We start from the raw sequence: 22,645 nt of genomic DNA on the forward strand, positions 1-22,645 counted from the left end.
AAGAATACTTTGTGTGATTTGAGAGTATTTGTTAATAAAATACACTAAGCTAAGGGTAGGTTCAGAAAAGCCTTAAGTGATTCTAAATGCCTCGAGAGGAACGTATGTAGCCATAAAAAAGGGCTGCAAGTACAAGACACTACAATCATGAGCAGTACAGGCATTGAAGAAATTGTAGTACGATGTGGGTGGCTAAACAAAGACCCACTTTATATTACATATCACGATGAAGAATGGGGTAAACCTGAACGTGACAGTTTCCGTTTATTTGAAATGTTGTGTCTGGAAGGTCAACAAGCTGGATTATCATGGATCACAATTTTAAAGAAAAGAGAAAACTATAAGAAAGCTTTCTTTAAGTTCAATCCACAAAAAATATCTAAAATGACAAGCAAAGATTTAAGCAAGCTTATTACTAATCCTAATATTGTAAGACACAAAGGAAAAATTGAAGCCATAATAAACAACTCAAAATGTTTTTTGAGTATGCAAGAAAACGGTGAAGATTTCTCCAACTTCATTTGGAGTTTTGTTAATCATGAACCAATAGTTAACAATTGGAAACATCATAAAGAAATTCCAACACAAAGTTCTGAATCAGTTGCACTTTCTAAAGCCCTTAAAATGCGGGGATTTAAGTACGTCGGATCAACCATTACTTACGCTTTTATGCAAGCATGTGGATTAGTAAATGATCACATTGTTGACTGTATAAGCCGAAGAAATTAAATTTCATAGTATTCAATGTCGCAATAACTCTCATGGTGGTGCTTATGTATCAGACGATATCAATTTCATGGTTCAGTATATCTGTCATATAACCGGGTAAATAAAACATAAAAAGGGCAACACAAAATTAATGTTTTGCTTGCCAGTGGTGAGGTGACGTTTTTCCGTCTTTTTTTTTTACTCGATTTCAACACAGTGCTGTATAGTTTATTATCGATATGAGAGCAATCAGAAGCAATTTTATTACAATGTCGGAAGCAGTGACATGTAATACTATGGACATAACATACTAATTCTATTAATTACCATTATAAATATCACATATTTTACTATTGCCATAGTCATCGATAGCATCTTTTATTATCAATAGCATAGAGTTCATATCGTTGTCAACAATTAATGACAACTCCCACGTTCGGCGCATAAATGCCTACACTTCGTTCGGAGCGCAGGGTTGTTTGTTACATTAATATTTTAGCTGTATTTATAGGTTATAAATATAATTTGAAAAAATTTAGGTGTTGATCACAGTATTCTCGTGCTAAATTGAAATAACACTTGTTAAATTCAGTTGGTACCTATGTATTGACATTTTATACCAGCATCGTGGATTGGTATCTTGATTATGGAGCATGATTATGAAATAGAAATGAAATGCCGAACAATTTTAAATTTAAGGTACTCTTGTTCAACCTACCACAACCACAACAATAAACACGTCTACTATTTGATTGCAGCAACGGGTGACTGTATGTGACTGCCCGGTTGCCGCAACCGGCAACTGTCGATTTCATGTTAATTATATAAAAATAGAATATTTGCTTATTCTTACCAATTGCTTGTATCTAACACAAGACACATGTTTGCGCGGCGCCTATTCGAGAATTTGTGCGTCCGGGCATGAGGCGGTGCGAGGCAGGCGTGCACACGTATAAGCCATGTTACTACGTTTTGCGAATTACCATCCGTACTTGTGTTATTATGATAGCATAAGGTATTAGTCGATCTGTGAATCGATACTGTTAATATTGTTACTAGTCTTTAGAGTCACAAAAACTATCGATATTTTAAATATTCCTTGCAACACTACTATTCCGGAGCGATACTTGCGCGAATTGCCACTTTTCTGTAAATCATAACCTAATCTGCACGTTTTACGAAATCCTAAAATTAACAATGGCTGAACCACGCGAAAGGACCTTCATCATGGTTAAGCCCGACGGCGTACAACGAGGACTCGTCGGTACCATCATCCAACGTTTTGAACAGAAAGGATTCAAGTTGGTTGCCCTTAAATTCATGTGGCCCTCTGAAGAGCTGTTAAAGAAGCACTATAGCGACCTTGCGTCTCGACCGTTTTTCCCGGGTCTCCTTAAATACATTAGCTCTGGGCCAGTAGTTCCCATGGTATGGGAAGGTCTCAATGTTGTGAAGACAGGCCGTCAGATACTTGGTGCCACCAATCCCGCCGACTCTGCTCCTGGTACAATTCGTGGTGATCTTTGCATTGACGTTGGCCGCAACATCATCCACGGCTCCGATAGCGTTCCATCGGCGAACAAGGAAATCGGTCTGTGGTTCACGGAGAAAGAACTCATCGGCTGGACCCCAGCAACAGAAAGCTGGGTGTACGAGTAAAATCCTCCATAACTATTTTAAGTGCAACAATTCCACTTTTACATCTCACTCTAGTGTGCAGTTAGGTTATGCATTTTTAATAAACTAAGATACCTACTTAATTAAGTGTATTGATTTTCATTTACTCCTAGATAATAAAATATGTAGTTTAAAGGTCAAGGTCATACCATAAAAAAGCTTTTTATTGGGAACTTAACTAAGGCTGCTGATCAAAACATGATACAGGACAGTTGTATAACTCGACACCATGGTATAACAATATCAAGCATGTGCCAAATGATACTTTAAAAATTAATTTATATTCTGTATATCATATGAATAGTCCGAAATCTCAACTGATATATTCTTGATAATAATTACAAGGCAATGTATGCTAATTAGCAGAGTGCTTTGTCTAATGACTGATTAAGAAAAATAATCTGGAGTGTTATTGTGCAAGGAAATTGATTGGATGTGATTTTGAGTGACAGGAATAACAACTTAATTAGTAGTTCAATTTTTAACGCTAATCTTTTGTCTATTGCTTACCCACATTTTTGCAAAAATTTTGGTAATTAACATTTTCGCATGAGGATACTAAATAAGGTTCTAAAGACAAAAAAATTGTCTCGAGATTTTTTCATTGCAAAGTACTGAAAGTTTGCTATCTTATTTTAATGAAGTTAGTTCTAGTAATTCTATTGTAAGGGATCCTCTACAATAGAATTACGTATTCTATTTCTCTTCCTGCTTATATTATGCAAGACAGTTTACAGATAAAATGTTACTAACATAAGGCACAACAGAACATTTTTTTTTAATGCAAGAGACATGCTATATTTTAAACCACTGGCCATTCTTAAATTTTAATAATGCCAATCGATAGTGGGAACTTCCGAATCCAATGGTATGTTACTGTAAACAAGTCATTTTCGACAAAATGTCTCTAATGTTGATTGATACTTCTGGTTCAAAGTGTTTATTTATTAATAATATTAGTAAAACTTTTCATGACAAACTTTCAAAAATTAAAAAAGGAAAACGTTAATTTAAATACTCACTACATAAATAAGAATTTTGTAGGATTTCAAAAAACCCTTTTTGCTTCATATTTTAACTAGGTAATAATGACAATCAGTAAAGTTTTAAGGACAAAAAATAAAACATTTTATTTCTAGACAATTTTTACTAATTACATTAAAAATTTTAAATCTAACTTACTAAAATACATCACAAATGATGTAAATGTTTCTGAATGAGTTGAACTTACATAATCGTAACTTAACAAAATATGCCTACAACATAATACACCAAAATATGTGTTATTGTGTAAGTTCATCCCGTCCATTCGAAACTAAATTGTCAAGTTCCTGGATATGCTATATACTAAATCACAATTAGGCGTATAAACTCATGCCTAATTTATGTACAAAAAATTGGTAATGTTTCAACAGACATTTCCATGATTCTCAAAATTATAACATGTGTATGTTGGAGTATAGCGTATCCACAGCCAATTATAACCATTTAAAATATAAAATTCAATCAAAGATCCGGAAATTCAATAATGCACTAAGTGCATTATAATATTGTATATAATATTGCGTTGCGCACAAATTAATTATGTATATTTCAAGTGTAGATTTTACGGTACAGTAAATGCCGTAAACCCTACTCATTATGTATAGATTAATCTATTATGCCGGCTGACGATCAGCGTTGTTTTGATAAATAACGAAGCTCATAGTCCATTTGAGAAATATTTTACATAAATCATCATTACATTAAGGCAAAACGAAAATAAGTTATGTAATTAAACTAATAAGCGCATACGACAAGAACATTATTACGCTTCAAGACGTTAGACCTAGTTACAAATGTTATTCCTCATAAGTGTGGTTTGTTAATTAAGGATTGACAGATTGTGTTACAATATATGAACAAAATGGTCAAGTGTTTTTATTCTGAATCGATTCGTAACAAGACTACAATGCATGTGTTACTCGTTTCTGGTAAATGTAAACCCAACATGATATTGCGTCGTAACAATTATGTTCCTCAAACTCTTAATTTAGTTTCGTTGAGCTTTGTCATAAATTGAAAATTCATAATATTTACACATCTCAAATATATGGGTTTGTATGACAAAAAAAATATCTAATAAATGGAAGTTCTGTAATGATAATTATTGCATTATTTTCAGTACTTCAATAATGAATTTTATGTACTTTTCAGTCGGTTATGAGAGGTGGGTGGGGTTAATAACTAACTGAAAAGGTATGCTAGACTCATAGGGCCTGCTCTGCGTGGTGTTCGACTTCAACAGCGGGTTGTGCGTTTTGCTGTTCAGTTTGCTGTTGCTGTTGGTCTTGCTGGTTCTGCTGTATTCGCGATGGAAGCGGCGCTGTTTGGCCTAATAACGAAAACATGTTATAAAATTGTTTCATGAGTATTGTTTCATAGCAAACCATGGTATTGCTGTAAAATTAATACTTCAACGAAGTACCATTGATGATAACTTTATTCGAGTCATAAGTCTGAGAGCCTAGGTTGTTACCATATATTTTTTTATAAAACTTAGTGACGGCACAAACCAGTCACGCGCCTGATGGTAAGCCTGTCCATAACAGTACCACTCAGAACTGTAAATTACAAAGATCTGAGGGGCACTGCCATTGCGCCTGACACCCTGAGACATAAGTTGACAAGTTACATACGGCTGTAACTTCACCAGCACCTTTACCCTTTGAAACCGGACCGCAGTAATGCTCATACTATTGCTTGGCGGCAGAAATAGGTAAGCTGGGAGTACTTTCTTGGATAAATTCTTTCACAAGGAGCTCTACTGCTACTAAATCATTAAATCAATTCCGGTCCCATCTTTTGCTCCTTTCTTAAATTAACAATCGTGTCATAAATTATTTTTGTTCGTCGGCGCTGTTGAAAACATATTGCCCCGAATTGCCAGTGACATCTACACATACCATATTTGTCGTGTATTCCTCTGTGCCGCTTGAGCGCAAACCGATCGGCAAAGGCGGCAGGGCAAATGTCGCATTTGAAAGGCTTCTCCCCTGAATGCACTTTCGCGTGATTCTTGAGATGTGCCGCTTGACTGAATGCCGACCCGCATTGTTCACATCTAGTAACGTAAAAATTAAACTTTAGAATAAAAACTATATCTTTCGCCATTTTCAGTGACATGTCAATAAATAGTTTTGAATTTGTAAATAATGAAATCTATAATAAATTCTTATCTAGATATTTATAAATTCAGGTGTCAAAGTAATTTACTTCAATTTTTATCTAAATTTCATATATATTTATATTTAGATCCTTTGTATGACGTTTAAAATAATTAGGTGAGTACGTTATGAACTTACTTATAAGGTTTCTCGCCGGTGTGAATGCGCCGGTGATTCCATAATGTTGCGTGTCGCGCGAACCCTTTGTCGCATACCTGTTAAGATTATTATTGGATTTGTTACAGATTATGATTTTCATGAAACTAGATTCTTTTAGAATCTGCAGACACCATATGAGAGTAGAGCATGCTTCATTATTTAATTCTGCAATTGCAAATAATAACCAAATATTATGTCTCCCAAGTCTGCCTAATTGATATTTATTATAACTATGTTTTATAGCTATAGAACACAAATCTTATTTTTAAAATTAAACTAAATTGAAATATTTAACCTGAATGTAATAAAAATAAATTATACGTAATGTAATCATAGTAATAATTCCACATCGCAAAGACTGAACTTGAAAATTTGTAACAAAAAATAAAAATAAAATCTGAGCAAGTACGAGTTTCATAAGTATCTAGTAGATTTATTCAACTTACTTCACAAACGTAAGGTTTTTCGCCAGAATGTGTTCTCTCGTGGTTTTTCAGATGTGGCGATTGAGAAAACTGCATACCGCACGTGTTACATCTGTAAAGAAGAATGGCGTGTAATGGGTTACTTCATATTTAGCAAATCGTTCTCAGGAAGTCGTAGTGGGAGGTTATTGGTCAGTTAACTAGGGTCGGCAGACTAAAGCACATAAGTCAAAAATGTGTTTCTCGTTGTTAATAATTATAATTATATATTTTTTTGTGTTGTTTTTAATGTTGGAAGTTAAATAACCTCTAGAATAAAGTACAAAATTTATGAAGTAACAAATGAATTTGACTTATGTGTTTTAACCAGTAGATGTATTAATTTAAATGAATGATGTTGGATTTTGACTTATGTGCTTTAGTCCGCCGACCCTAGTATTATAGATATTCCTTGTGGTGTGCCTCAGGGATCGCATCTTGGACGCCTCGTACGTAAGGTATCGTATATCGATATTGCTAAGTTTACATGGGAGCGTTTTAAAGTTCTGAATTCACTGAAAGAGTGATCATCTAATAGATCATGAAATCCTAGTTATCGGTTACATGGCGGTGATATGGCTGTTGTTATCCCAAATAAAATAAAATAATTTAAATAAGATACCAATATGAGTTGGACCAACTCAACATATATAGCAACACCTACTTGGCATATTTTTTTGTTGCATTACTTGACATTATAGTTAATATTCTTACATTAAAATAAAATTCGTATTAATTAAATTTTTATTGAATTGATATTCAATTATTTTTTGTGAAATTACTCCACTAGTTTGGTATTATTATTAATACAAAGATCGAACACTCAGAAAAAATTCCTTCGATCCGGTCGGATTCGAACCGACGTCTTCTTGCATACCGTGCCAGACGCTATACCAACTAAGCCACGGAACGAACCAACGGACCTCACGAATTTTTCTATGTGCTTGCGTCGTGTCTTTGTACTTGGTCTTTCAACGACTTTTTAGTCGTAAAATTCGTATGTTTTACAATCCAAACATGCATAATGCAGGTGTTAAGCATGTTTAGATTTAAAAAATCGAATAAATAAACAGATCTATTCATTAGTGTTAATAAACTTTTATGAAGGGATATCAAGATAGTACTGAAGAAGTTATTATTTGTGCACTGAGTGGTCACATAGAGTATTAGTAAATACGTGGGGCGCACTATAAGTTTCCGGAATGAATAAGAAAAAAATACTATAAATGGTCAGAAATTAAGTTATTGTTTCTCAAAATATTCTCCGTTAGCGTTAATGCGCTGTTTCATACGAGTGTGTGAGTGAACCAATTTTGAAAACATTTATGTCACTCCTCTATTTTTCATACTCTTCGACAGCCTCTTCAGGTGATAAAAATTGTTGACCGCGTAACTGGTTCTTAATTTTTGGAAATAAATAAAAGTCACAAGGTGCCAGGTCGGGACTGTACGCAGGATAGCTCATAAGATCAACGTTGTTCACCTTCAAAAATTCATTTGTCTGTCTGGCCGTGTGAGAACTGGCATTATCGTGGTGCAAGATGATACGGCGTTTACGGTTATTTTTACGGAGTTTGTCAATAGCTTCCGGCATACAAATGGTCGTGTACCAATCACTATTCACGGTACACAGATTCTCCAAAGCAACAGTAGCTCCGTGTCCAGTTTTATAAAAAAAGAAACAATCATCCGCTTAGAGGCACTATGCACGCGCGCCACTTTGATCGGTTTCGGCTCATCTCGAAAGACCCATACGCTCGATTGCTGCTTTGTTTTGGGATCGTATCTATAAATCCATGTTTCGTCACTATATCCCACACCAAATTTGACGTCACTTCGTTGAATCTGGTAAGCATGGCATTGCACCAAGTGACGCGATTCGTTTTTTGAACCTCAGACAAATTTTGTGGGATCCACTGAGAGCACAACTTTATGTTCGTGTAGTATTGATTGTATTTGACTCATGGCTATGCCTAAAGATGCCCGCATCTCATGGTATGTCACATATCTATTTTGTTTTGATCATACGGCGCACAGCATCGATGTTTTTGTTGTTCACAGCAGTGGACGGGCAACCATCACGAAATTCGTCACTGAGATGGACACGACCGCGTTTGAATTCTGCAAACCAGCTATAAATAGTCGTCTTGCATGATACTTCATCGCCAAAAGCTGTTTGAAGCCGAGCGAAGCTCCGCAGAGCTGTTAAATTCCACTTAAAGTCGTAGAAAATCATCATAAATCCATGGTGATGTAGACAACCAATTTCTAGAATGACGCCACAATGTAAAAACAAATGAAAAGCAGATGAAACAAACTGTATTCTACAGCCAAAGAGTTCCATTTTCAAATGTTGTAATTACTTCTTAAATATTGTTTATGTAAGTGGCCAGTTCCGGAAACTTATAGTGCGCCATATGTACATATATAATTATTTTGGCGCAAAGCATTTGCCATCGGTTCAACACAATAAGAAAAAGTGCCATGTCTGTAAAAATAAGCAATTCAAAAAAGTTACACCGTGACTAACATTTTTTAGATTTTTTAAGAAGTTTCGTTTGTACTGAAAATACAATAAAACATTGTATTTTCAGTTTCATAATTATTTGTTATCTTTATAGGCTATATAGCTAATTGTCAATAAATAAATACTATTAACTGTTTTTTGAAAATTTTAGTTCGAGTTCCCAATCTTTAAAGTATTGTTGATAAATTATTGGCATGAATGTTATTGCTATTTTTTAATGCAATTTTAATCATTTTAATAATTTTATTGACCGAAAATCGTAAAATAACTTTTAAATAGTGCCAAATTTGAATTAAATGCAATCAATGAAAATGTATGAATACAAGATATGTTCCAATTATGTTATCAAATTATAAACTCACCTTTTTAATTTCAATGATAATGACTAGACATGAGATGTAATTGTGTCGTACGACAAATTGTACAGTATGATTGAAAAGTTGCCGATATTACAAAACAACGTTGTAAGTATAATCAATAATAAAATTAATAAAAAAAATATAATTATTCTCATTTTGAACCTAATCAATAGTGCTTGAATGCTTCCAGGATAGTAAATCTGTCTATTACTTTCATATGATTTTGTATGTAGTTCCATCTCGCTCTTGTTAGATGTCAGCTAGCCAGTCAGAGGCAATAATTAACGTTTAAAAAGTAAAACTCATTATCCAGGCATGCCATTCCCGTTCAAATTTGTATAGGTCATGATACGAATTTAAGCAATTCAGTTTTACCACATAAAGTGAATTGCTTGGAACTTGCCTGGCCGCCTATAAGCTCATAGTAGGCCCCCTGGACCCTTTCAAAGAATTCCAGGTCTAGTACGTTGATAGCTGGCACCATTATCGCTTTCGCCGCACCCAGAAGCTGGCGTCGAATAGCAAAGTACGAATAATAGATCTTGTCAAAGCAATTAGATATGCTGCATAAATATAAAAATGTAATAAATAGCTTTTAATACTAGGAAATAGTTTTCAATGTGTTACATGTATACATGGCTCATCTACTCTATAGGCCATTTATTTTTTTTATTTCCTTAATAGATTCTAGTGAGTGAATGTTTCTCAACGAGAAAGATTTCCGAAAATAAAAATGAAATATATTTAGTACTAAATTAACTTCTCCATAAGCTTTGGGTGCAGAGAAGATTATCCTAAACGAAAACCACTATTACCTCTCATCTTCGCTCTAAAGAGGACCATGCTATATGGGGACATACACTCCGAAAACGTAACAAAAGTTAGTAGTACAAAACTCACCTGTAAGGCTTTTCGCCTGTATGAATTCTCGAATGGTTTTTGAGATAGACAGCTTTAGCAAATGCAATACCACAGATGCCACATTTGAAGTTTTTCTCTCCAGAATGCAGTTTCTTGTGCGACCATAACGAGGAATACCGTGAGAAAGATCCTCCGCAAATGTTGCAGTGGAATGGCTTATCAGCATTTGACTGGTTCAATTTGTTCTTGTTACCACCAATGAAGATTATGCCTGAACCATTGCAGTTTTGACATTTTGTTACTGATGCCAGACTTCGTTTTTTCACTGGGTGATGGCCCATTACTGTTAAAGAAATGCATATATATATAATGTGAAATAAAGTAAACATTGTATAAACAGAAAGTAGAATCATGATAGACTATAGAGTATATAATTATGTAAGTACAAAGGAAAATAACAGTGTGGATTGCTCAGACACACATTTCTAAAAAGATAATAGCATTAATGCCAAAACTTTTATAAATAAATAAAATAAATAACGCACACACTCAACATAGCCCCGCACTAGGGAAACCCTGTGTCGCGGGTGCCATGGACACACATATAGACAACCACAAATTACACCCAAACTCACGAGAGAAATAAATGTAGGCCATACAAACATTTCTCCCGACCCGGGAATCGAACCTGGGACCTCTGCGTGGCAGTCCGGCATGGTAACCGTTCGGCCACGGAGGCAGTTATGCGAGCGGCCTGTGGGTGAAGTATATGCAGAGAACCCTGAATACATTAAGGGTGCAATATAACAACGGTTTCAGGATGATAATGAGGCTGCCGCGACGCTGTAGTGCATTCGGCAAGTTCATAGAGGCGCACACAGATGGCTTTCATACCATTATTCGCAAGAGGGCTCCCGCGCTCATGATGCATCGTATCGCTAATAGCATCGTAGCCGTTGTTGCCCACAGGCTGGGCTGCCCCTACCAACAGCAATGGGTGCGAAGGGTAGTGGTCTAGCTGTAGCATTTCTCTAGCATTAACTAATTTTGTATTGTACTAAAAATAGTACTTTTTTTACTGCATTTCTAACATTACTATGGATCATGGTCTGATATAAATAATTCTATTCAATTCTTTTCTATTAATATAAATAAAATTTGAAAGATATACTTGACACTGAAGGGTCTGTTAATACTTTTAAATTTATTTAATTGTTATTTGCTCCTATTACCTTGAATGTTTTATTTATACAAAAAACAAACATGGCGTAGTAGTTCTCACTGTACTTACAAGGGTAGTTTATAAGTTTGCACAATAGAATGATTAATATTATTGTAAAACAAAATATAATATCAGACAATCACTCTAATTGCCTGGTCTCAAACTAAGGAATTCTCTGTACAATGGAGCACTACCCAGAACAGATTTAAAAAGTTCATTTCCCAAATCGGTCCTACCGGGAATCGAACCCAGAGTCTTTGAAGTTGAGCCACCGAGGTCCTCATGAAATTAAATCAACTCACAAGGTTTCTGTTGTGTTTGCTGATTGGTTTGCGAGCTGGCGAGTGGATCAGATGCCGGCTGCACGCCGCTCACGCCACCCACTTCAAACTTTACATTGTCTTCAGACGCGACGAAAATCTGCGTTGCATTCACTGTGACATTAACAAAGTAAGATATTAAATTACTCACTTAACTATGCAGGGTTCATTAATATGGACTTCTTATTTAAGGAATTAAGTTTAAAAAGTAAAATTAATTTTATTTAAGGAAGTAAAAAAAAATGAAAAATCTATTTACAAACAACTAATTTCAATTAAATGTTTATTGAATTGATATTCAATTATTTTTTGCGAAATTACTCCACTAGTTTGTTATAATTATTAATACAATACAAAGATCGACCACTCAGAAAAAATTCCTTCGATCCGGTCGGATTCGAATCGACGTCTTCTTGCATACCGTGCCAAACGCTATACCAACTAAGCCACGGAACGAACCAACGGACCTCACGAATTTTTCTATGTGCTTCCGTCGTGTCTTTGTACTTGGTCTTTCAACGACTTTTTAGTCGTAGCGCCATCTATGAGAAATCTATGACAGATTTATCACCCAGTTAGTACCTTTACAGATAGCAGTCCTGGCGAGAGATGCCGCTATTCACTGTATTAATTAAATTTTTATTGAATTGATATTCAATTATTTTTTGGGAAATTATTTAGTTGGTATAGCGTCTGCCACGGTATGCAAGAAGACGTCGTCGGTTCGAATCCGACCGGATCGAAGGAATGTTTTCTGAGTGTTTTTCTGAGTGGTCGATCTTTATATTAATAATTATAACAAACAAATTTCAAGCTGTAATTGACGAAGTTCTCATGGTTTTATAAATAAGAATTTAAAACACAATGCTTGTGACAAATGGCAGCCAAAGTGCCTTTACATAGTGAAACCATAAAACAATAAACATCAATAAAACTTACACTGGGTATTTCTCTGCTGGTCAATAGAGTCTTGTGCAATACAGTTTTCACACCGAATGAGTTTGGGACCTTTTCTCTTTGGATTGTTGGCTATATGACCTCCACAGGTGATGCATTTTTGAACTTTGTCTATGATTATTGGTTTAGCTGGAATTAAATTAAATTTAAAAAATTACTGGCGAGTCTAAAAACCATAATGCTGGTAAATGGGTCAACTTTTATACTGATATTCAGTTGTCCTGTTTTTAAATGTTATTGAAAAATGTTGCCATTCCATTTTATAATTAACAAACAAAAACCATTGACTGTAGTCTAAATCAAATTCCTAGAAATTATAAATGTTTCCCAATATCATATTATTCAGAAAAGAATTAAATAAATTCTGTGTGAACACAGAATACAAAACTTGAAATAGTATTACATAAGCCTGAATATTTCAATAACATGTAAAAATTATTTGTTTGTGTAATGAAAAGTATGGATCATGGTTTTATTTTTATGAAAAAATCTGGTTATGCAACACTGTCAGAAACACAATTTTAGTTTTCATAATTCATGTGTACATCCTAAGCAGAGGTGGCTCGTCCTAAGGAGCGCTGGTACAGTGAACTCCCACTCCCATCCAACCCACCAAAATAAATTTATTAATTATCCTTTCATATTATATTAGTAGCTGCAGTATTTTTTTTATTAATGAATTTAATCTTTCACTTTAATATAGCATAGCATCGTGTTGTTTACAAAGTTCAGTACTGATGAGTGCGAAAGAGAAATTTCTTAATGGCCCGACACGTGAAACAAAAGATTGGTATGAGGAAATTTTAAAAGATTTGAGCGGCGCTCCTTGCAAATAAGCAATCCGTATTTTTTTCGTGCGCATTTCGTAGTGTTGTAAAAATTCTTATTATTCAATCGTTGTTAAGAAGCGTAGTGTTGTTTAGTGGCATTGTTTAAAATGGAACACTATAATGTGAGTTTCATTTTTTATTTAATATATGTGTAGGTAAGTGAACTCCCACTGAAATCTCCCACGAGTCACCTCTGATCCTAAGATATCATAACTAGGATTACTATTGCAAAATCAATTCAGTTAGGGATTATCAAATACCATTTATTTTAAATACATTCAACTGCAATGACACAAATACAAATGTACAGTTACTTTTCTCACCATGATAAATGATTAGAAAAAACTTTACTATTTATTATATAAATTTTTTAAGCTTAACATAAATTATTTAAGCTTATGGTTTTAAAACCAGCTAGGTGGGTCCAAAACATGGTCCCTTTCTTAATAAAACATGAGATAAGTTGTACTGGGGCCTTACCATGAACTCTTATTACAATTCAGGTTAGGACCTAACTGAATCCTTGTGTGACGGACCTACATGAAGTGTATATCACCATCCCGCTTTTTTGTCATTACAAACCTATACTGAACTGTAATAAGAGTTCATGGTAAGGCCCCTTGTAGTGATAGAAAGATTTTTTTTGTGGCAATCGGGTTAAAGCAAAAACATAACTAATAAACATACTGTCTTGCATCTGCACATGATGCTGCTGTTGTTCACTATGATCTGCAGAAAGAATCTGTATATGTGGAGGCATGGCTACTTCATTACTAGCACTCACTCCTGTGGCCACTACTGTTATATTGCTATCTGAAATTAAAATGATAGTTTTTAGTATATAAACATTCATTTATTGCTCATACAATGACAACCATTAGATGTACTTAAATATTACATGTTATCTAGTTAATGATAGAATAAACTGCTTGATTTCCAAACATACAAAACATATTAGTTTATAATTTAAACTATATTTACCTGTATCTTGAGCATGTATTCTTTTGTGAGCATTTAGCAAAGAAAGGTGTCCAAACATAAGACCACACACATCACATTTGAAACTAATGTTCGATATCGTATTCTGAATACCATTTGGGGCAATTTGCATCTGATTGACCAGTGCATAGTTGTATGAAAATGGTTGTGCGATGTAGCATGTCTTGTCATCACTGGTGGTAAGATGTGCAATGTTCACACCACCAGCAACAGTGCCACCTGCTCCACTTGCTGTCCCAGTATTTATCTTGCCAATCATGTTGACATTTGTTGTGTAGCAAAATGTAGGGAATTCCTGCAAAATAACTTGTATGAATACATATATAAAAGCAATAGAGAAACACCAAGAGAAGAAGATGAGAAATAAGAACACAATCTCTTTAGACAATGCTATTCAAGCTATTTTAAGCCAGCATTTATGCAACATTAAATTTTTTTAAATTCTGTTCCATACAATTCAATGTCAAAAGACTCAGTATTGGCATTGACAGTAGATTGGTGAAATTAATTTTAGTTCTAGGCTTAGGCTAAGAAATCAAAAATGTACCTGGGTTTGCTGGTCTTCTTGCTGTTGGTTGACCTCCTCTTTATGATCTGCATTCTCCAAATTGTTAGGATTTGATTTTTTAATAGTATGCTCCTGATACTGAAGAGTCGGCACTGTGCCGGTCTGCACAGCGTTTGTAGTGAACATCATGCACACCTCAAATATTCATTACCAATGTTTCTTCAACCAGAATTGGATGTTTCGTGCACGACACAGAAATCTACTAAAACGAAACGTGTTGATAAGAATTTTGAACATTCCGGTGGGAAAAACATCAAACTCGCGGCTAAATGAACGCGAAAGAGAAACTCCAAAAACATCAAGTGTGAAGGTAACGGGGAATATTTTCTTATCAGTCTACTCTGCTCGTAAAAAGATCACTCGATGAAAGCCGTGTCTCTGTGAATAGAGTCGATATATGTAAGAAAAGGATGACGGACTATCTATAAACGCGCTTCAAGTAAACTGACGCCATTGTTGCACTGTTTCGGAGACACAAACGCAGAGTTCACAGAAAACTGAAGATTACACAAGACTGAAATTGTTTTGGAAGCGATTTTACTGCTTACCTTTTTTATATATTATGAATTTCCAATTGTTATTTCGTATTTTTACATTTAATAAAGGAATTCAAGATATCTTATTTCTGTCTCACTTTTGTGAACAGTTCTCCATCTCACGAAAGGAACGAAATGGCGATACAAACAAAATGGCGGGCGACCCATCCGCCGCCGCAGTTTGTAGAATTGATATTGCTAGAGGTAAAAATGTTCACCAATTGATTGATCAATCAAAATTTTTCCACTTTTTTATTTCAACTAAATATTTATGTATTATGAGATTTAATGAAATAAATTTATTTTATGCATTATAATGATAATATTAGAAAATAGCACAAAGATACTGTATTTCTCAAAATGTGATTTTGTTTTTCGTGGTGTGTGCTCTCCATTCGTTGCACTCTTCCATATTATTATTGACTGTTCCTTTATTCATCACTACGTCAACACTTATTTCGCCATATAGTGATTTTTACGCTTACTGTTCCAGTGTAGTAGTATATCTTGCAGTAGCAAAAGGTCAAGAGCCCTTCAAGCTTTACAATTTACATTTAAATTCAAATTTACGGCGTTTGTAATAAGAACGATGCAACAACGTGTCAAGCTTGATGTCCTCTTTACTGTATGTATGTACTACATACCTTTACATGCTTACAGAATACCTTTTAATTTCCGTCTAGATTACTCCTGCACACGACTGTACGTACTGACAATACAATTGACGCACGAGGATCCATGCCGTAGGTACCCCTTACTTCAGCCTGGTGGGGAACCTAGGAGAAGCTCGGATCTGGCACCGTATAACATTGAATTTTATCCATGAAGACCCAGTCTCGGTCCTGTCTTTGGGTAGAACAATTTTATAAGCGGCGTATAGATCACGGTGAAGCTCGTCCACATAGCCAAACCATAGGTAAAGTCCAGGCTGCTTACTGTTGCCTACACTCAAGACAAAGAGTTAGGGCACGTTCCCATTATGTCGTGACGACAGATTGTCGTGCAGTTTACAGTGTCGTATTTAAATGAAGTTGTTCACATATAGCACGACACGATTAACTGTCGTTCACGATTTTTTATCGTTAGGGCGCGTTCCCACTATGTCGTCACGTTTTATTATTGTTGGACGACTGTCGTGTCTAGCCTGTTCCCATATCACGACTATCTGTCGTGGACGATTTTTTATCGTTGAACGACTGTCGTGACTAGCTGTTCCCACTAGATCGTGATGACAATTTATTGTTTCACGACAGCCTCCTTGTCGTTTGCACGACCGAATCGTTTGATGCACTGCAATCGCTTGTATGTTCTTCTGGAAGCCGGTAGTGTGTGTTCGCTCGAAATGGATGAAGACGAAATTTTAATAATGTGTTACTATTTTAAAATGCGGAAGAGGAAGCAAACAAACCGAAAGTGTTCGGATGCGCGCGCGCGCTTTCGTTTTCTTTTTCTTTTCGCACTCGATTGACTCGTTGCCATCGCCTGGGTCTACTTACAGGGATATAATATTACGGCAACAAGTACCTATACGAACGAGTATGAACTCTACGCAGTGTAGTAAAAAAGACGCTGAAGGTTTTATGACAGTAATTAACAATAGAAAACGGCCAAAGAACTTAAACAAATGCGGTACCGCAGTGAACAAGCTAATTACTGGTCGCCGAAATGCCCTTACGGTGGTTTTGGCAATGATGTGGAGAAAATCTCAATTTCCTAATGTGTCGATCGTTGAGTGTAACTCTAATAGAATTCAGGCCATACGTATTGTATTTGATGACTTTTGAAGATTTACATGCCGACGGACAAAATATAGACAATTTGTCAGATTATACGGACTGCTTGGCTAGTATTAATGCCATCGTTGATGAAGTTGGTGCTGCAGGGGTGTACGTGTTGGGAGATTTCAAAGCGCATCCGAATGCCTTGTTTGGAAAGGAACTACAGCTTTTTCGCGAGGAGCATGAATTTATATGTGCTGACATCCAAGCTCTGGGCGCTGAATCCAACACGTAAACCTATATAAGTGACGCACACGATTCACGTAGATGGCTGGATCATTGTATGGTATCGATGGCTCCATGGAAAACCATATTATCTGTGAAAGTAGTGGCCGGTGTTTTCTCATCTGATCATTTTCCACTGCAAATAGTTTGTAAGCTAGACGGAATTAGTTATTTGTAAAGTGCGGAATGTAATATGCCAAAAAAATGATGAAAATCAGATGGGGCTCCCGGAATTTTTGTCAAATTGAAAAATACTACGAATTTTGTAAATTGAAATTAGAGGCTGTGATTGATTTTACGCGTTGTGTAGAATGTGAGACGAATGAGTGTGTTGAATGTGTGAATGTTAATTTACATAGAAGGTTTATTGAAGGTTGAATACACCTTAGTGTTACTGTTAGTGTAGACATAGTGTTTTATGTACATGTTTTGCAATCCGGTGCGATATGCACTTCTGTTTTGCGTCATAGTGGTGGAAATAGACGCAGCGTAACAGGATAGAATTATCATGTAAGGGAGAGTCATCTAACGGCACGTCTATATTATGGTTGTTGGGTTATTGCTGGCCGGCCAACCACAGGCGAAATACACGATAAAATGTACACAAGCCGAAAAATCTTTAAAAATAAACTAAGATGGTGTTTAAGAAACGAAAATAAAATTAAAATGGACATTTTGGCTACGCATAAAATAAAAATTTTATAAAATTTTGGAATGTCACAAAACAGTTTAATTATAAACAAAGTGTACCTGCGTCCGTGGATGGCGATGCGACTTCTAACGAATACAGGTTAGAATGCGGTGTTCGCCAGGGGGGTTGGACTTCTCCGGATCTTTTTAATGTTTACATAAATGGGTTCATCGGCGAGTTGACGAGCACCAAGGTCGGATGCCATATGGCGAGTGTTCGTGTGAATAACCATCAGACTACACATTTTTGTTCGAAAATCGCCTCCAGTGCAACGGAACATGATACGTCAATATGTAGCTTGATGTGCTGGCGTGTGTAATTAAACGTAGATCTTAGATATGGGAGACAGAAGCCCAAACTGAGTAAGCCCTGTGCTATGGCACTCCAGGTTCCCCCTCTCGGCAATAGTATAGTCAGTATACAAAATAAGGATATACAGGGTTACAGGAAAAGTCGTGCTAGATCCGTTAAGGGCGTGGAGTACTCATCATTTCTGACTTATTTTACTATGAAACACCCTACCCTAAACTTAACCCTTTTCGAAATATTTGCTTTTTATTTTTTTTATTCAAAATTGCCGATTTTTAGGCTACTAAATTTAATTTTGTTTATTTTGTGTGTCTTATTATGATAATTATTGCATTTTTACATGTGTGATAAGATGCTTTAGGACCTCAATCATTAAAATAGTGAATAAGTTAATTCAATACGCCGTAGTAGAAAAGAGAAAGTTAAGAAATTAAAAAAAAAATTAGAAAGTTTATTTTTCTCTAAGGGATATCTAAAAAAAATATTATCAGTTGATCGGCAGATAAGTTATAAAATATCTACGTTTCATCAGCTATCTAACAAGGTATAACAATCTAGGGTTTTATTTAAATGCATTGAAAAAACTTAGTTTCATAGGCGATAGTGGAGGAGAAAATTAATACTTAGCCCTAAAAAGTATAACAAAACAATAGGTAAGCATGCGAAGTATTTATTAAATCAGGTTTTCACACAACTTTTTGTTATTTTACAGTTCATGTTCAACATGGCCGCCTCTGTTTCTAATACATTGTCGCATTCTTCTACGGAGACCAGTCTTCACTACTCCAGTGATCAACGTTGTCCTCATTTGATTTGCTGCATCCACAATCCTTTCTTTTAACTCTTCCACAGACGAAACTGGATTTGACTCGCTGTAGACAAGACTTTTCATGCGCCCCCACACATGAAAATCCATGGCCCACCTCGTCCTATCCATTTGTTTGGATAATTTGTGTCCGGCCGTCTCTGACACTTCTCCTGAAATGGGCAGGGCAGCCATCATGTTGGAACCACATGTCCCTGATCAAGATGAGTGGCAGATCATCCAGCAAATCACTCAAGTCTCCTCTCAAAAAATTTTCGTAACTTTCCCCATTTAGATTGTCCGGGAGAAAGTAAGGTCTAATCAAATGATTGGAGATAATACCCATCCACACATTCACGCTGAATCTTCGTTGGGAACCCTTCACTCTTTTCTTATTGGGATTCCTAAGTTCTTTTGGGGCCCAGTAATGCGCGTTGTGATAATTAGTTATGCCATCTTTATCAAATTTGGATTCATCTGTCCACAAGATATTTCTTAGAAAATCTGGGTCTTCTACGTCAGCATTTAGCATAAATCTGCAGAAGTCCAACCTTCTCGCGGGGTCTCCTTCTTCAATAGTGTGTACCGGCGTGTAATGGTACGAGTATAGGCCAGCAGTATGCACTGTAAACCACACTCTCCATTGCGAAAGTCCCAGATCACGGGCAACAATATTAGTGGAAGTAGTCGGATCCGCTCGAAAGCGTTGCACTATCTCATTGTCCTGTTCTTCGTCGTCATTAATTCGTGGTCTGCCCATGTCTGTATTTCGTCTCAAAATAGAGCCAGTTTCTCGAAGTCTCCGATAAACTCTGTCAAAAACAGCCACATCCGGCACTCGACGACCGGGGAATCGAGCTATGTATTCGTTGCGAGCTTGCGCAGACACACAATCGCAGTATCCGTAACAAATAAGCATATCAGCATATTCCTCAGGTGTGTACGACGTCATCTTCAACACTTCCGTAGCACAAGTACAAATCAAAGTCCGGTTAACAAGCACAGTAGTCACATATCGGAAAAAACAGTCCAGAATCACAGCCAAGTCAAGAAAAAGAGCAAAACGATATCACATCTACTATGTACGAAGCACAAAAGCAGACTGACAAACAAAACAATATCCCGTGATATCTCTACAATATTTTTTCTTTCATTCGCACCTACATAAACCGTCGCTTGTCTCACTCGCACGGTGCGTCTTAACTTAAGGACAATAGGCGCGGGACCGTTAGAACTGCTACCTGGAGCGTCCCAACTACTTTTTTTTCCACGAAATGCAATACAAATCCTAGATTGTTATACCTTGTTAGATAGCTGATGAAACGTAGATATTTTATAACTTATCTGCCGATCAACTGCCATAATATTTTTTTTAGATATCTCTTAGAGAAAAATAAACTTTCTAATTTTTTTTTAATTTCTTAACTTTCTCTTTTCTACTACGGCGTATTGAATTAACTTATTCACTATTTTAATGATTGAGGTCCTAAAGCATCTTATCACACATGTAAAAATGCAATAATTATAATAATAAGACACATAAAATAAACAAAATTAAATTTAGTAGCCTAAAAATCGGCAATTTTGAATAAAAAAAATAAAAGTCAAATATCTCGAAAAGGGTTAAGTTTAGGGTAGGGTGTTTCATAGTAAAATAAGTCAGAAATGATGAGTACTCCACGCCCTTAACGGATCTAGCACGACTTTTCCTGTAACCCTGTATAGGAACAAAACTCTTAGCGCTCAGTTACACCAAGCGAAAGTTTTCGCGCTGCGACCGACCAGTTACCACGCCTTCATGTATGTTTAATGGCGAATTTGAATTCTATTTACTAGGCAACACTTAAATTTATTCTGAATAATACAACCGCCCGCCGCGCAACAAGGTACTCTTTGCGCGGGCCGCCGCGTATACCAAACTCAAGCCACACTCGCCCGCGTGCCCGAGACTCTCATAACCGACTTCAAAAAAGGAGGAGGTTTTCAATTCGATTGTTGTTTTTTGTATATATGTTACGCAATAACTCCGGTATTTGTGAACCGATTTTCATGATTCTTTTTTTGTTGGAAAGGGGGTACTTCCATAGTGGTCCCATTTTATTTCGAAGAGAATCATCCACCTCTAAGGGTGGCTGTTCACGCATGAAGATTCATTTTTATAAATAGCGCCTAACTTTAATTTAGGAGCAATTATTTTAATGGTTGATTTTGCTATTTCTCCAATTCAAGGCGTTTTTCCGCTCCTGAGAACCGATTTTTATTATCTCCAGTGTCAAGTCCTGTATAGTGGCGAACCAGGCGATATTTCAATAAAACTAAAACAGATAACAACTTTAGCAAGAAAACAGTACTATAAACAATCTGCCTATCTCTACAATAGAGTTAAGTGGCTACAAATATGAAACTATGACACACACGCACGCACACACCCGCAAACACACACACACACACACACACACGCGCGCGCACGCACCCACGCACGCGCACACGCACGCGCACACGCACACTTCTTTTGAATAATTAAGGCTTCATTTACATTGCGGCGGTACGGAATGGAAGCGAATTTTTGTAACGATTTTGTAACAACATACGAGTGGCATAATGAATAAGAAACTAGATGCGAGCCAAAATCTTCTGGAATTATCGCGCATGCTCGAGAATGCTCGCGCAATCCGCGCAGTCCGCAGAAGATTTTGACTGGAAAATATTCATTTATTTATAGTACTAACAAACTGAAACAGAGTAACAAAATAATAGGATATTTCAATGCCCAAATCACCACACAGTTGTACTGGCCTAACAGATATTACCATTTCACATATCAATGTTATTTGTGTTCTGTCCTCATAAGAGTGTCAATAATATTCTTCTTTTCATGTCAAGCAAGACTAGGTTTAGGACATTTTCTGGAACAGTGGCTCGAAAATGAAGATAATCATTGTCACATAGCTTTCATTATAAAAGTGCATTTCACCTACAGCCTGAATACTTATCTTTCCACTCAGATTAATAAATTAAACTTAGAGACTATAATCGCCAACTTTAGACATACCAAAGAGAGTAAATACTTACTTTAAACCTTTATGCGTCTATATATACAGCGTGATTTTTTAACTGAGACAGTGTGAGGAAATCCTAAACCATGGAAGATCCTAAGGAGAATGTGTGATAACAAACTTGACTAAAAATAGTTGAGTTCTTAGGTTTTCGCGATTGTTACACATAGGAAATGAAACTATTTTTCTGGATTCAAATCGCGTATATTTGTTTTTTCAAACAAACCGAAGTTTCGGGCCCTTTACAGGTCCCATACGTGTCAACCGTGACCATGCGATTTATATACGTCAAAATAGTTTCATTTCCTAAAAATAATTGGTCAAGCATGGGATAAATGACCATAAAAATTATAAATAATAATATTTTTTTTAATGCTGATTGACTCAG

At 36.0% G+C, this 22,645-nt stretch overlaps 3 protein-coding genes across 3 annotated transcripts; 2 read left to right on the forward strand and 1 right to left on the reverse strand.

Annotated features, from left to right (window-relative positions):
- Positions 1-147: 147 nt before the first annotated feature.
- Positions 148-839, forward strand: LOC113233304 (DNA-3-methyladenine glycosylase 1-like). Its single transcript, XM_026468382.1, has one exon. It carries the CDS (start codon positions 148-150, stop codon positions 727-729), a length of 582 nt encoding a protein of 193 aa, XP_026324167.1. The 3' UTR covers positions 730-839.
- A 996-nt stretch (positions 840-1,835) lies between these two features.
- LOC113233398 (nucleoside diphosphate kinase) lies at positions 1,836-2,461 on the forward strand. Its single transcript, XM_026468519.1, has one exon. It carries the CDS (start codon positions 1,906-1,908, stop codon positions 2,365-2,367), a length of 462 nt encoding a protein of 153 aa, XP_026324304.1. The 5' UTR covers positions 1,836-1,905; the 3' UTR covers positions 2,368-2,461.
- A 1,165-nt stretch (positions 2,462-3,626) lies between these two features.
- LOC113233198 (zinc finger protein 184-like) lies at positions 3,627-15,174 on the reverse strand. Its single transcript, XM_026468237.1, has 10 exons — positions 14,837-15,174; positions 14,272-14,584; positions 13,978-14,103; positions 12,443-12,589; positions 11,486-11,617; positions 10,001-10,304; positions 6,197-6,287; positions 5,730-5,806; positions 5,331-5,488; positions 3,627-4,759 (listed from the first exon to the last, which is right to left on the reverse strand). The coding sequence occupies exons 1-10, from the start codon at positions 14,984-14,986 to the stop codon at positions 4,635-4,637; spliced, it is 1,623 nt and encodes a 540-aa protein (XP_026324022.1). The 5' UTR covers positions 14,987-15,174; the 3' UTR covers positions 3,627-4,634.
- Between the last annotated feature and the right edge of the window lie 7,471 nt (positions 15,175-22,645).

The sequence above is a fragment of the Hyposmocoma kahamanoa genome, unplaced genomic scaffold (assembly GCF_003589595.1).
Source record: "Hyposmocoma kahamanoa isolate Upper Pololo Valley unplaced genomic scaffold, ASM358959v1 78, whole genome shotgun sequence".
Lineage (NCBI taxonomy): Eukaryota > Metazoa > Arthropoda > Insecta > Lepidoptera > Cosmopterigidae > Hyposmocoma > Hyposmocoma kahamanoa.

Bases quoted from the DNA above. Each gene is read 5' to 3' on its own strand.
- LOC113233304 (XM_026468382.1), top strand. From the start codon at position 148: ATGAGCAGTACAGGCATTGAAGAAATTGTAGTACGATGTGGGTGGCTA.
- LOC113233198 (XM_026468237.1), bottom strand. From the start codon at position 14,986: ATGATGTTCACTACAAACGCTGTGCAGACCGGCACAGTGCCGACTCTT. The intron at 14,104-14,271 runs GTAAATATAGTT...TTTTAATTTCAG, and splicing joins AATACATGCTCAAGATACAG to ATAGCAATATAACAGTAGTG. The intron at 5,807-6,196 runs GTAAGTTGAATA...TAATCTTAACAG, and splicing joins AAAAACCTTACGTTTGTGAA to GTATGCGACAAAGGGTTCGC.
- LOC113233398 (XM_026468519.1), top strand. From the start codon at position 1,906: ATGGCTGAACCACGCGAAAGGACCTTCATCATGGTTAAGCCCGACGGC.